This window comes from Gobius niger, assembly GCF_951799975.1.
Source record: "Gobius niger genome assembly, chromosome: 11".
NCBI lineage: Eukaryota > Metazoa > Chordata > Actinopteri > Gobiiformes > Gobiidae > Gobius > Gobius niger.
Genome location: NC_136862.1, coordinates 16,666,462 through 16,680,467, shown reverse-complemented (window position 1 = coordinate 16,680,467; position 14,006 = coordinate 16,666,462). Strand labels below are relative to the sequence as shown.

Below are 14,006 nucleotides of genomic sequence, written 5' to 3'. Positions count from 1 at the left end.
ATGACACAGTTTAACATAAAAAACACGACCCAAATGTGTCATGTATTGTCATGTTTTCATAGATTTTGATGACAAGTACTTTTTATCGGGTGTATTATCTCTGGTAAAAATTCCCCCGGCGTTAGTGATGGTGTTTTGAATTTGAGGATAGTGTTTAGGTTTAAAGGTTTGATGCACTTACAGCCTATGTAGTTGTCCAAACACATTATGTTGAGTCACCAAGAGAGCTGGACCACTAAAACCAACTTACTATGTAACTTCCAGTGGTTTGCAAAAAGAAGAACAAAGGCCACCAATGTTTCCTCTTAACTGAACTTTGCGAAATTATCACATTCACAAACAGGCTGTGTTATGATCTAAAAATAAATACATAAATTTTACATTTAAAGCAATTTGAAATGGGACACATGATAGTTCATGCCTAATACACTATACACACTTATGACAAGTTTGGCAACACACCATTTGTTGTTGTTAAATGTGATACATTTAATTACATTAGGCCTATCTTAAAGCATGTAAATACAGATTGGTTTCAAAATGGGGCTAAAAACATGGAGTGTGTTGATATTTTAGCTTTATATTGTCAAAACAATGAGATGGAAGTCAAGTGTTACAGGCCATTCTTTATATAAATACATTTCAACAAAGTTATTTACTGACACTGACAATATAAATAAATTAGCGGGTCCCCAGGATCATTGTCTTTTTAAAAACATTTTGTAAATATCTTCTGAGGTGAAGACTGGCAATTATTGGTAAACAACTGATGTCGAGTTTGATCAAAAGCTTTGGGAATAAATCCAAGGTGCGCTGCAGGACACAGTCTGTGCTCAAGCCTCCAGTCAAGACGGCGCATTGCTACAAGTGTTGCTGTCTATACAGTTTGTAGGTGTTCATGTCCTTTCAGGGGTCATGCTTCGCTCCCCATCTCCCACGTCATGGCGGTGAAGTCCATATCTGTGAGCGTCACTGTAAACGGAGCCTCCACTCTCTCCGGCTCCATCCGCTCCTCCACCCGCCCCGTGCTGTTCAAATTATTCACCCTCCAGGAGTTTAGAGGTCGAATTGATTTTTGAAAACGCTGTAAATAGAAACCATAGAGTAGTTATTAATACCGCGGTCGTATTTAGCACACTTAGTTTAATCTTCCTATTTGTGACTGAATAGAGTGCAGTGTAAGGACACCTAACAAGGACAGAGCTGATACTCACGTCTCTCAGCGTCCCAGTTTCTTTGCTGATGGCGACAATGCCCCAAATGGGGATTTGTAGACAGCAGACCGTAGCCATGCACACACCAAGCGCTTTCCCCCATATCGGATACACATAGGAGCCGTAGTGAAGAGACGTGTTGTACATTTCAATGAAGATATAGGTCAGGATGAACTATGCACACAAAAGACACTTGATGAGCAACTCGCAATGTAAAGCCAGGGACAAAAGCAGCAAAAATTTTAATTATTCACACTGGACTTTAGTTCAATTTCTTATCCGAATCACAAAACTGATTGCACTGATTTGACTTTTCCAATGAAGTATCTACATTTTCAACAGCAAAATAATGCACCGGATCAAATTACGCTTACAGTGAAAGTAGAAATTAGATACACTACAGAGAACATTCAATAGGAAGCACTTCCCATGGCCTGCTTACCAAATATAGCATTATCAAATTCCCCCCAAGGATGAATAAAACTGAATCGAATTCAATTGGCTCACAACATTTCTGCATATGTGCTTACCAATAAAAGAAACGGAGTGAAGAAAACCCAACAGGCTTTGAAATAAATCAAGACTTTGCTGCACCATGGAGGGCAGTGACGGATCATGTCAATGATGTCCTGGCAGAACTGGTTCACTCCTATTGTGAGAAGCATAAATGATAAGCAATGTAAATATTATGAGGCATAACGTTTTACATGAAAAATATCAATGAAGGTAATGTAGTGATGGCTGAGGGTGCAATACCATAAAAGAAGGAGATGCCAAGACACATGAAGAGGGCGATAATGATGAGACCAAAGCTGGTGCTGAAGGAGTCAATGAGGGTGAACCAGTAAATGCCTCCCTATGAACAAACGTGAAACTAAATATGAGTTTAACTGCAGAGAAAAGATGGCTAGTTATTTATTCAGGCCACTTACATTTGTGATCAACAGGAGGCCCATAAGATAAAAGGTGAAACAGAGTGCACCCAGGAACAAAGACTTGTGCAGCATGTTTGCTCTGAGCTGCGGGAACTCGTCGAGCACGGCCGTGGTGATGCCCTCCATGTTGCCGAACTGTGGGTAACGGAGCATGGCATTACTACAGGGAGAGGGCCTCACCATTGTTTCTGTGTGGCGCTTACCAAAGTATCAACTCCCAGCATAAACAGCATGAGGAAGAATAAGATGGACCAGAAAACGGAGCCTGGCAGCAGAGCAAGGGCTTCTGGGTAAGCGACAAAGGCCAAGCCTGGACCTAAAAAAAACATAACAAAACATCAGAAAGTGGCACTATACATAAAGATATGGCCTTCATGCTCCAACTCATATTACTACAAAAATGAACATCTATATTGTTCAGCCCATTTTAACAAAATCCATTTTAGCTAAAACTATGAAAGGTGAGGTCTTTGTACTTTCTCTCATTGTCACTTTAGCAGACAATCTGCCTCCTATTGTGCAGTGACATTAGATTAGCATGTGTTGTTACTTGTCAGTGCTTTTCTTTTACTTAAAGATTCACAATGTTTTCAAATTTGAATGTATTGTTTTTTCAGATTTAGACGAACATGCAAAGTACCTGTGTCGGCAACCTCTCCGACTGGCACTCCCTTCCTCCACGCCATGTGTCCCAGGATGGAGAAAATGGCAAATCCGGCAAAGAAGCTGGTGCCACAGTTCCCAATGGTGATGACTATAGTATCCCTGAAAGCGGCCTCATTTTAAAATCAGTGGCAGTTTGCAGAATTGACACTATACAAAAACTACTGCCTCACCTGATCACGTTGTTGTCAAACTTGTTATAAGAGGCCATGGAGAGGAGCCCTCCGACACCGATGCCCAGAGAGTAGAAGATCTGTGAGGCTGCATCGTTCCACACCTGCAAAGATGCACCGATATACCATTACAACCAGGGAATAGATCCAACAGAGTCTGCAAATACTCACATTATTCAAAACAAGTAACTACTATCAGAATTGTTTTATTTGGATTATACTGTAGGCCTATACGTATTGAACGCCCTGCAATTTGTGAGGGGAAAAAAGGAAAATATGAAGAACACATTGTTTCGAGAATCGAGATGTACAGGAGTTAGTACTAGAATTAAAGTAGGGGAGGCAGCAAACAGCTAACTCTCCTTTCACGGTGTTAAGGAAAGTGGAGATATCTTCCTGGCAACGACGTGCTGTGACCAAGTAGAATTGACTTGTGACACCTGTGACCTTGTGCTCTACCCAGCGACAGACAAGACCGGGCCGCCTCAGCAGCATTATGATCAAATTATAGATGTGGGGAAAAACCCTTGATACACTTAAGTGTACAAATCACGAAACCACAGTCTGGTCGAAATCGCATCTACAGCTGAGCATGGCACAATGTGCAGGTGCACAGGAGGTTATGAAATGCTGCGTGACGTATGTATGCTTTTGATGTTTTGTGTATAAATTGTGAACCTTGCTCAGTGTCCAGCAGATCTCACTCCGAGGTGTCCACCGTCTTGAGATCATCTCTTCCTTTCAATCAATTGCTAATTGATTTCTATCCTATTGCTGATCAAGTCTCCGTAGTGATCAGACTCCCCTTGCTCATGCAACAGATAACTATGAGATAACTATTCTTTGCCATGACCTACTTATCCGAACATAGAGTAGAGCCAGTCACCCATCCATCACGTCCCTGTGAAATAGCGTTAACTCTCTGGGCATTGAAATCCGTATCTTACAGTTCAGTGACTAGTTGGTAAGCATCCAAAGGGTTCCTTTCTGTCTCAGGATCTGTCATTTGAAATAAAAACCTCAAAAATATATTCTGAGGTAAGATCACTCTTTGTTTCATACATTCATTAAGTTCATTCAAATTGGGGGATTTAAAGCGGGCATTGGTTCATGACTAGGTTAGGGATAGTGAATTACTGGTAGTATAGTAAGAGTATCCGGGTCGGACCTCTTCTCCACACGGTTTGTGTAACAGGGGGAAAAAACAGCTTTAAAAATAAATAAAAGACTAAATACATGAAATAGATGTCTATTAGAGATCTATTGTCTGATACCTGTGCATTTGCTAATCGGGCCCAGTCGGGGGTGAGGTAGAAAGCAATGCCCTGCAGCGATCCTTCAAGTGTGGCCCCTCTGATGATAAGGACAATGAGCACAAAGTATGGGAAAGTTGCTGTGACGTACACAACCTGGGGAAAAAAAGGACAAATTGAAATAGACATCGTCATAAAATGTTTTGCGTTTCTAGACAAACACAGAACTTTACTTGTTCAGGCCACAATTTAAATACTACAGTGGGTAACAAGAAATGTGTCCATGCAATTATAATCAAAGTGCGGCATTTAAGTGATTAACTGTGTTTCATCGTACCTTCCCAGAGCTGTGGATGCCTTTGAGCATGCAGAGGAAGATGATGATCCAGGCGGCCGCCAGACAGAGAGCCAGCTGCCAGCGCACGGGGCCCGGGTCATGGAGCCCCTCACTGTGCACTACACCCAGCACATGCTCACTACAAACACAAATCATGTACAGTTAATTCTTTCACTCTTCATATTGTTACTGTAGGTCAAGTCTTGTGTCATCTAAGCCCCTCCCTCCTCCATTTGTTCTATATACGATTTGCACCAATGGGATTAAGGGTATGTGGTGAAATTGACAATAAAACTAACTTTGATTTGTGATTTTTACACTCTTTGATCACATTGATACTTATGCTATATAATTTGTCATCTACAACGCTAAAAAATACCAATATTATGAATTAATTTTCTATCAGAAAGACCATAATCTTTTTATTTTGTATCACTTATTTAAGATGAAACAACCAAGTCAATTTCTTTAGTGACAACCTTTAACCCAACAGACGTCAAAACTTGCTAAATCTAATCTAAAGAATTTTTTTTTTTTCCAATAGCGGCAGTAGTACCTAACTTATAATGGTATCCTTTAACGGGACCCGGCCCTAGAGGAGAAATGTGTTAAACTCAAAAACCCGGCCCAGATGACCACTGTGGTTGCTATGGAACCTGTACGACACAGGGATTACATCATTGAACAATCTTCAACATGACCACACCCAAGTCTCAGCACAGGGCACACAAAGACAGAGTACTGCCTGAAGTGGCCGCAGATGGGAGTGCCACAGTAATTCCAAAGGAAGCCACTCATTTTGACGTCATGATAACAAGTTCTGTATAAAGTTGGCAGCGGACAAAGTGCAGTAACTTTTCCTTGTTGTTAGTTACCATTTCTTAATGATCCATAAATGCATTTTGGGTATAATTATAATACTGTGCATTCCTCAGTATAGACAACAGACACTTAAAGGTGCATTATGCAACTTTTTATGTGGGGAAAAAAAGTTGATATTTGTGTGTATTTGACCATGAGCGGTGAGCATAGCACCTTTACTTTTAATCACCGAGGCCTCTATGATGCTCGAAGATCATACTGTTTAGGCTTTATGGTAGGTTGGATGGATGGAACGTTCCATCAGCGCAGGAAAATTATTATTATTATTACTACCGTGTTATTATATTATTATTATTTTTTTAAAAGATGTTACTGTAGTGCATGTTTGACCTCTTACTGACCCAGCTTTAACTTTTCATCACGGTGGCCTCTATCACGCACCAGGATTAATTGTTTTTAGGGTTTAAAGCAGGTTGGATGGATGGAAGATTCCATCAGAAAATCATCAGAAAAATTTACCCGAAACCCAAAATAATTTCCCTAAACAATGAGAGCATCCTAGAGGTCCCTGTGATGGGAAGTGAAGGTGCTATGCTAAACCCCCATACAGCTGCTGGGTCATGAAATATCAATCACACAAATCTATTTTTTTTCCCACATAAAAAGTTCCAGAGTGCCAATGTTGATATAGAAAATGACAAATCCAAAAAAAAATTCTCAATTAATTGCTAAGACGGTAACAAAGATTAAGGATTGGTCAAATCTAGTGTTTGTATTTGAAATTGCAGCGTATTTATTCGACTAGCACCTTTGCTTTGTTTGAAGGAAAGGGGTGTGAACAGGTCATTGTTAGCAAGTCAAGTTAAGTATTCGAGCATGAATACTTGAAGACAAAGAACAAAGAAATGATAGAGATGCAGAAATCCAGCTTTTTTACTTCCGATACCAATACCACGGGTTTCAGTATCTACCAATATCCAATACAAACAGATACCACGAGATCTTTAGAGTAGGTTGCAGAGTATTTGTTGTCTATGCAAAGACACTTGTATGCAGTGAGTGGTCCCCCTTGCAAACGAGAAGTTACACTTCTATGATACTTTCCAGTATTTTTTCCTAGATAAGCACCAATATCCAATCCAGTAAAATGCATCCCTAGTGCAGTGTTTTTCAACCACTGTGCCGTGGCACACTAGTGTGCCGAGAGATATTGTCTGGTGTGCCTTGGAAAATGATCCGATTTCACCTAGTTGTTTTTTTTAAAAACAAATTCATTATTATCCGCAAATAATGTGCCGTTTTCGAGTGTCTGTGCTGTCTAGAGTAGAGTAACCATGTAATAAATACTCAATATCAGGTCGCTAATTTCTTTGAGACAAGAGAATTAGTGACGCATGGATGCGGCAGGTGGCGGTGACTGTGGCACGGTGGCTAGCGAGACTATACAGTGTTCCTATTCAAGACACTTTGATGTGAACAACTGAATATAGGCTACAGGGTTACGTTTTTTAATATTTTCTGCTGGTGGTGTGCCTCGTGATTTTTTCAATGAAAAAAATGTGCCTTGGCTCAAAAAAGGTTGAAAAACACTGCCCTAGTGAATACTGCAAATTGACTCAAGTATATCTGGTATAAATTAAATTATTTTTAAAAAACTGATTGCTACAGAATAAATGTACTTACTTCCAGAAGACCTCAGTGGGGCTGAGACGTTTGGTGGTAGAGTTAAGGGTCTCATTACCACAGAGAGCTGCGTTGGCTATAGCGTCACATGACCAGGGCAGGGGGCTCTGGAAAGAGCTGCCCAGGTAATAAAATGTCCATGCAATAATTATATTATAATAGAGGCAGACAAGTGTGGAGACACACAGCATTCCAATGCCGATCCCTGAAACAGAGCCACAGTCATACACACGGTTAACGTGTTATACACCAGTGATCAAGTCAAAACAGATGATTCGAAGGGCATTAAACTAAACAGCATCCTCAGTCCATTGTATAGTTTAAGTATAGTTTTTTTTTTTTTAAAGAAAGAGCAATAAACTTTAGTCAAAATAAAACTTTAGCAAGAAATCTAAAGTAAAAAAAAAATGTGATTACAAATGTCTCATTTTCCGGGGGGAAAACTTGTTGTAAAGGGCTTTATAACTAAATATTGATTGAAATTGTGTTTTATGTTACAAACAGATGATGGCGTGGCATCATGAGCCAGACAGTACTTTTCCTCATGTGCAGTTATTCAGGAATGACTGGTGACGCAGCCCTTTGTTAAATCATTACGTTGCTCTACTGTAGCAGGTCAGGTGGTGTTCCCTTTAGCATCCATAGGCTAAAATCCTTCATACAAACACAGAAACCATTTCAGACTCTGTATTAAGAGCCAATTACCTTTTAGTAACGGACAGCATTTCCACACAGTGATTGGGCCTGCTGCTCCATATTGGCCTAAACTCAGCTCCATGAGGAACAGTGGCACACCGCAGACAAACAGCATGATAAAGTACGGGATGAGAAATACACCTATGAAGATAAGAAAACACAGTAATATATTGCTATGCCGTTTTAAGAGGGTAATTTGGCAGATATGTTTTTAGTCTGGTACTTCTTAGACATAAAACTTTTCAGATCAAGCTTCAACTTGTCTTATGTCTAGATATATAGCGTTGCCCAGGCTATCAGAAGTGCACTGTGTAATCAGGAACGCCCCATACCTTCTTATAATGAACTGCTGTTACTATACCAAATGCTCTGATCATTTCTCCTTTAAGTGTGAAATGCACACAGCGCACACCCAAGGGCATACCAAGAAGGCATTCAATCATTCAAGGCTTGCATTGCTCTTACCTCCTCCATTTCGATAACATAGGTATGGGAATCTCCACACATTGGCCAGCCCCACACAGTATCCGATACAGGAGAGCAGGAACTCGTATTTTCCACCCCACTGTTCCCTGGGCATGGTCGGGGTGATAGAGCTGGGGGCAGGACTGGGAGGTCTGGACTCCACCTGTGTCTGTGGGTCCGGTGTATGCGTCCCATTGTGGCCATTCTGAGTAACAGGGTGTCCATTTAAATATACTGAGTTCTGCAAAGGGGAAGCAAATCAAACAAAGTAAAACACTACATATGGCCCTACTGACAATGGTAATATACAACCTCCAGTTATTTCGCAAGCCTCACCTATAGGGCTGTGCAATTAATCGAAATTCGATTACGATTTCGATTACAACAGTAAACGATTACAAAATTAGCATAATCGCAAAAAATCGATTATAATATTTTTTTTCAATGTATTTTATTTTTATGTATTTTTTTTTAATTATTATTTTTTTTAATGTTTTTTTTTTCAAATTTTTAATTTTTGTCACTTTTTTGCTGGATTTTTGTCTTTTTTCTGCTGAATTTTTGTCACTTTTTTAAATGGATTTTTGTCTTTTTTTATGGATTTTTGTCACTTTTTTTATGGATTTTTGTCTTTTTTTTATGGATTTTTGTCTCTTTTTTTAATGGATTTTTGTCTTTTTTCTGCTGGATTTTTGTCATTTTTTTTTGCTGGATTTTTGTCACTTTTTTGATGGATTTTTGTCTTTTTTCTGCAGGATTTTTGTCGTTTTTTGCTGGATTTTTGTCTTTTTTTATAGATTTTTGTCACTTTTTTGCTGGATTGTTGTCTTTTTTTTGCAGGATTTGTGTCACTTTTTTGATGTTTTTTTTTAAAGGCAACAAATAATCGTTTGAATAATCGTGATTTCAATTATGACAAAAATAATCGTGATTATTATTTTTTCAATAATCGAGCAGCCCTACTCACCTATCCATGTATGATAGGAGGAAGTAATTTTAAATCTGCGGAAGTCAACATAATCGAGCGTCCCATGACATCATACATTTACAATAGAAATGTACACAAGTTGACTCCACCATTGCAATTCTAATAGCCCACAAAAAAGGAGTTTAGAGATTATTTTATCATTTTTATTATTAGGCTTATTTGTTGAGTCATTTCTTGAGAACAGTTCGGGTCGACACATCTGCTGTTTATCTCTCCTGTGCTGTGTGCAGTCAGAGGTGCTCTTGTATTTTAAGACCACAGAGCGATGCAGACAAACAGGTTGAACCACTTTTCACTGCATGGCTATTTGTCCCTGTATAGACTATCGCATGTCCCGGTAAGAAAGAGCACTAGGTCAATACTTGTGATGACTTTCTGCTTTAGTTAAATGAAGGTAAATCCACAGAGCTCAACACAGATCGCAGGTCGGGTTCCTACCTGCGCAGCGGGGCTCCCAGGGGCTGCTTTGCCGTTTTCGCCCTGCATTTCACCGCCAGGGCCAGGTGGAGCTTCACTGGTCGATCCGCCACAGTTTCGACCACATTTCACAACTTTAAAGTCCCCGCTAAAAAGTTGACCATGTTCCTCAAGTTTGATCCCGTGAGTTTCTTGCCTATTGCCGGTTGTTATTACGGGGCAGTAATACTGGAGGCAGCCGCGGCAGCGATGATGCAGGAAACGAAAGGGGGCGGTGATGAGAGGAGAGAGGGCACGGGGCGGAAGAGCGCAGGTGCAGCGGAGGTGAAGGAGAAGCACCGCCTCCTCCACACCGGCCCTTGCTCATCATGTGTGCGCTTTTACTGTGTGTGCACATGTACTGAAGGGAGTAGGTGACCACCACAAAGAGAACATCAGATGAGCGAGTTGTTGGGACATGGATGGCCAGGCTTGAGAAAATTAAAACTTCACTTAGATAAAGGCTGTCAAAGGACCTGCAAACCATTTCATTGGACGTTTTCCCCCAGAATACATGTAAGTGTAGAGCAGGAAGGACCACGTCACACTTTGTATCCAACTACATATAATGGCTCTGTTTACATGGTCCGAAAAATCAGATCACTGGAGAAATCAGATCACCCGATAATCAGATCTGATGTGTTTGAATCGGAGAATCCAAAACTCCAGGTTCTGTATGTGCCAGCGCGGATTTGTATTTTTAGATCAAATTAAATGTCTCCACCCCTCTCTTCATTCACTCTCCACCTGCAGAACCAGGCGCTGTACATGTGGCATTAGTGTCATGAGTTTGTAGCTGAGTGGATGCAGCACAGATTTAGTCACTTGCAAGTAATTCAAGAAGTGAAATCACAAATAGTGTGCTTTAACTTCTATTAAAAATGTAAGAGTGAGGATGGAGAGACAATTCAGTAAATAATCAAAGCAGGAACTCGATCTCACAGCCCTAAAGAGGTAGTAATGTTCTGTATATGCGCAGCAGCTCAAACCATTCTGCCTTCACTTTAAACACGTTTGACATTTGGATAGCGTTTGTGATTTATTTTTTTTGTCTGAAAGATCAGGAAGAAATCAGATTACGTATATCAGATTATGCTGTTTACATATATCTTCAATAATCTGAGAACTCCAGACATCAGATTATAATCTCTCCATGTAAATTTAGTCACTGTAATCTGCTTTGTAACAATATGTAATAACTTGTACATGTAGTGCATATGCTACACAATGGAATAATGTGTATTAGTAGCAAACTTAGGAGGTGCATGGTCTAAATGCCCATAGGTATAAGTTATTACACATCGCTACAAAGCACATTACATTGTAGTAAACTTGGCAGGTACAATGTATCAAGGTAGTTTTTCTTTGTAAATATTTCATAACAGCCTACTATGACCTCAGACACAAAGTAAACACAAAACAAATCATTGTTTTCAATACATGATTCAAAATGTGTATTTTTTCTTTAGCCAAAAGCATAACTTAATTTAAGGTTGCCAAATCCTATAGCTAGAGCCAGCTCGGAAAGAAACAGAGAAACTCTCTGACTTTCACAATCCCAGTACTGTGCCCCATCAGCCTGTGCCCCATCAGCCTGTGCTGTGCCCCATCAGCCTGTGCCCCATCAGCCTGTGCCCCATCAGCCTGTGCCCCATCAGCCCTGTGCCCCATCAGCCTGTGCCCCATCAGCCCTGTGCCTCATCAGCCCTGTGCCCCATCAGCCTGTGCCCCATGCTTAATAGGGGCACTGCTTGACACTGGTTTTAAGGAGTTTAGTTTTTTGGTTTGGGTTGTTCTATTCTAACTTGACCACCTGCCTCTAAATTGACCATATGTGGATCTCTCAACAAAGCATCTCAGAGCAGGGCAGACGGAGCAGAAGTGTCGCAGCATAATCTGATCCAACAACACTTCTCAGTTTTGGCTTCCTCTGACGCCGTCTGTAAACTAAATTAAAATAGAAAGTACCGAAAGAAATGCTCAGAGGCACAACACTGACATTGTGCATTGAGTAACCAAGCATTTGTTTTGTCCAGTTCACAAATGTAATGTGTCAACTGTAAGACTTTAAAAGCCCTGCCCTATTGTACAGTAATCAGCCACAGGGATGTTAAGGAGTATTTGCCTTCCCTTAGCTGCACGTTACCAACAGTTTAATCCACATAAGCTTGTGTTGCTTCTTTAAACCCATCCAATCTGTTGCGTGTCTTTACTCAACGGAGCAATGCATAGATCTGGGTCAATAGAAAGGTGTATTCAAGCAGCGAAGGAAAGGGTATTCTTGACATTTTGATTATTGCCTCTTTGGAGAAGCCATTATGAGGTAAAACTGAAAAAAGACTTTGACATTTCTTGGAATATACTTGCAAAATGGAGATACAAAACCAACTTAACGAGGAAAGCAGCAGATATTGTTGCAATGGAGAAGACAGTTTACTCAATAGATGTTCTTCTCTGCGGATGGATGGAAACTCAAACCCCTACTGCAACAATTGGACGCACAGTTACAGCGGATCTTACGCCGAGGACGCCAGGATCAGACTGGAAACTCTCAAGTCTGGGTCAAGTTCACCTGCGCCCACGAGTTCGATCGACGGATTAATGTACAGCTATGATTGTTCTAAAGACATTTGGGAAATTGGGCTTAATGAACTGTCAGCTTTGGATGCAGTGGATCTGATAGATGTAGAGAAACTGGAGGAGAATGAAGAGAGCTGGTATGTGATCATATCCATTTGTCAGCTTTATTGTCAGTTCTACAACTTGTAAAGGGCATAAGCTACAGAGATTGAAGATTAAGTTTCTCTCAAACCCTTGGTGCAACTAATAACTTTACAACACAGTACAGCATGGCAACTAAAAGTGTAATAACATGGTAATTATGAAGAAACAGGACATACACAAAATGGATTTCACAGTAATTAAGACTGATCCAAACCCAGTAAAAAATATGCATGTTCCTGGTTGTTACCCCTCATTACCATACTATTATCAGGATATTACAGTGCTGTAAAGTAAAGAAACCTGCCTGTCGTCTACATTCATGTTATTTGTGGGTTTGTCAGGTTGTACGTTTCAACCAAAAGTGTTGCATTTGTGGAGAAAACAGAGCCTGCTCTCAGCTGGTGCAGACATGTTTTGGATAACCGCAGTCCAGAGATGGAGGCAGCCTGTCGACAGTTGATAAAAAGGCTGAACATAAGTAAGTTAATTTGCTTTTTGCTTTACTTTTAAAATGTTTATGTTTTTTAAAAAAAGTGTTGGTTTTCTCTCATCAGAATCCACGCATGAGTACAGGCATCCAGGTCTACAACAAACCAGCATCTTTTCCTTTGATTCATCAGTGGACAAAACCTCTTTGAGTTCAACAATCGACTCCTTTGGTAACATATCTGTTTTCTCTCATTTAAGTAGGTAATTTAATAAGTAAGAATGTGATGATACCCTGATCATGTTTTTCTACAGATGCAGACTACATGACACCTGGCTCCAACTACCGCTTGCAAAACATTACAGATGTGTACGACATGGCCCGTCTACAGGAAGCCAGTGCGCGTAGACCCAAATAGTGTCTTTGTGTGGTGCGCTGAGATGACGGAGTAGGCAGTAGAGCTTACATGTGGTCTGTTTTGTAGGTTTGCGACAGGAGTCTGTCTACACACCCAGAAGCCCTGAGTCACCCTTCAGACTTCCTCCCCGCTCTAACACCACAGCAGCAGATTCTTATGACCTCATTTATGGAAAAAGAACAGAGGCTCCTTCCGATCAGTCATCTGACCCAGCAAGAGCTGCGACTGAGAAGAGCTGTCTGAGCCCCAAAGTAACCAGACTTCATCAGTACAAGGTGCTCAAGCGGGCTCAGAACCAAGGTCTCGACACTTTTAAAGAATAAAGTACTTTACATTTTTTTGTTTGAATGGTGTAAAACAAAAATATTCTGAATATTAGGTTCATCAAATAAGTCCAGCTCACCATTGCGCACCAGTCTTCGATCTCTGCAAGCACTGAGGAGCAGTCGGAGCCTAGACATCGATGACTTTAATGTTGACCAGATCATCCATCCTAGACCAGGTAGAGTAACCTGTCCTGCAGAATCATTCACTCATTAATGTGTGTGACTAAAAGTAGCCAATTCTTTTCATGTTCAAGGCGTATCACCCGCAAGGACAAGCTCGAGTTGCAGGTCATCATCTCATTCGACACGCCATCGAGACTCATATATGCCACTCCAGTCTACGGCCATTAAAAGATGCCAGAGGTCCCACTCACTAAGCCCATGCAGGATCCCACAGCAGGTTTCCTCTCCGGACAGAGCTTTCAC

At 40.7% G+C, this 14,006-nt stretch overlaps 1 protein-coding gene across 1 annotated transcript; it reads right to left on the bottom strand.

The window, feature by feature from the left end:
* Positions 1–547: 547 nt before the first annotated feature.
* On the bottom strand, positions 548–9,918 carry slc6a7 (solute carrier family 6 member 7). Its single transcript, XM_079566202.1, has 14 exons — positions 9,668–9,918; positions 8,242–8,482; positions 7,786–7,917; positions 7,081–7,285; positions 4,576–4,714; positions 4,260–4,394; positions 2,986–3,089; positions 2,790–2,914; positions 2,353–2,465; positions 2,147–2,284; positions 1,971–2,070; positions 1,745–1,863; positions 1,215–1,388; positions 548–1,084 (listed from the first exon to the last, which is right to left on the bottom strand). The coding sequence occupies exons 1-14, from the start codon at positions 9,713–9,715 to the stop codon at positions 914–916; spliced, it is 1,944 nt and encodes a 647-aa protein (XP_079422328.1). The 5' UTR covers positions 9,716–9,918; the 3' UTR covers positions 548–913.
* Between the last annotated feature and the right edge of the window lie 4,088 nt (positions 9,919–14,006).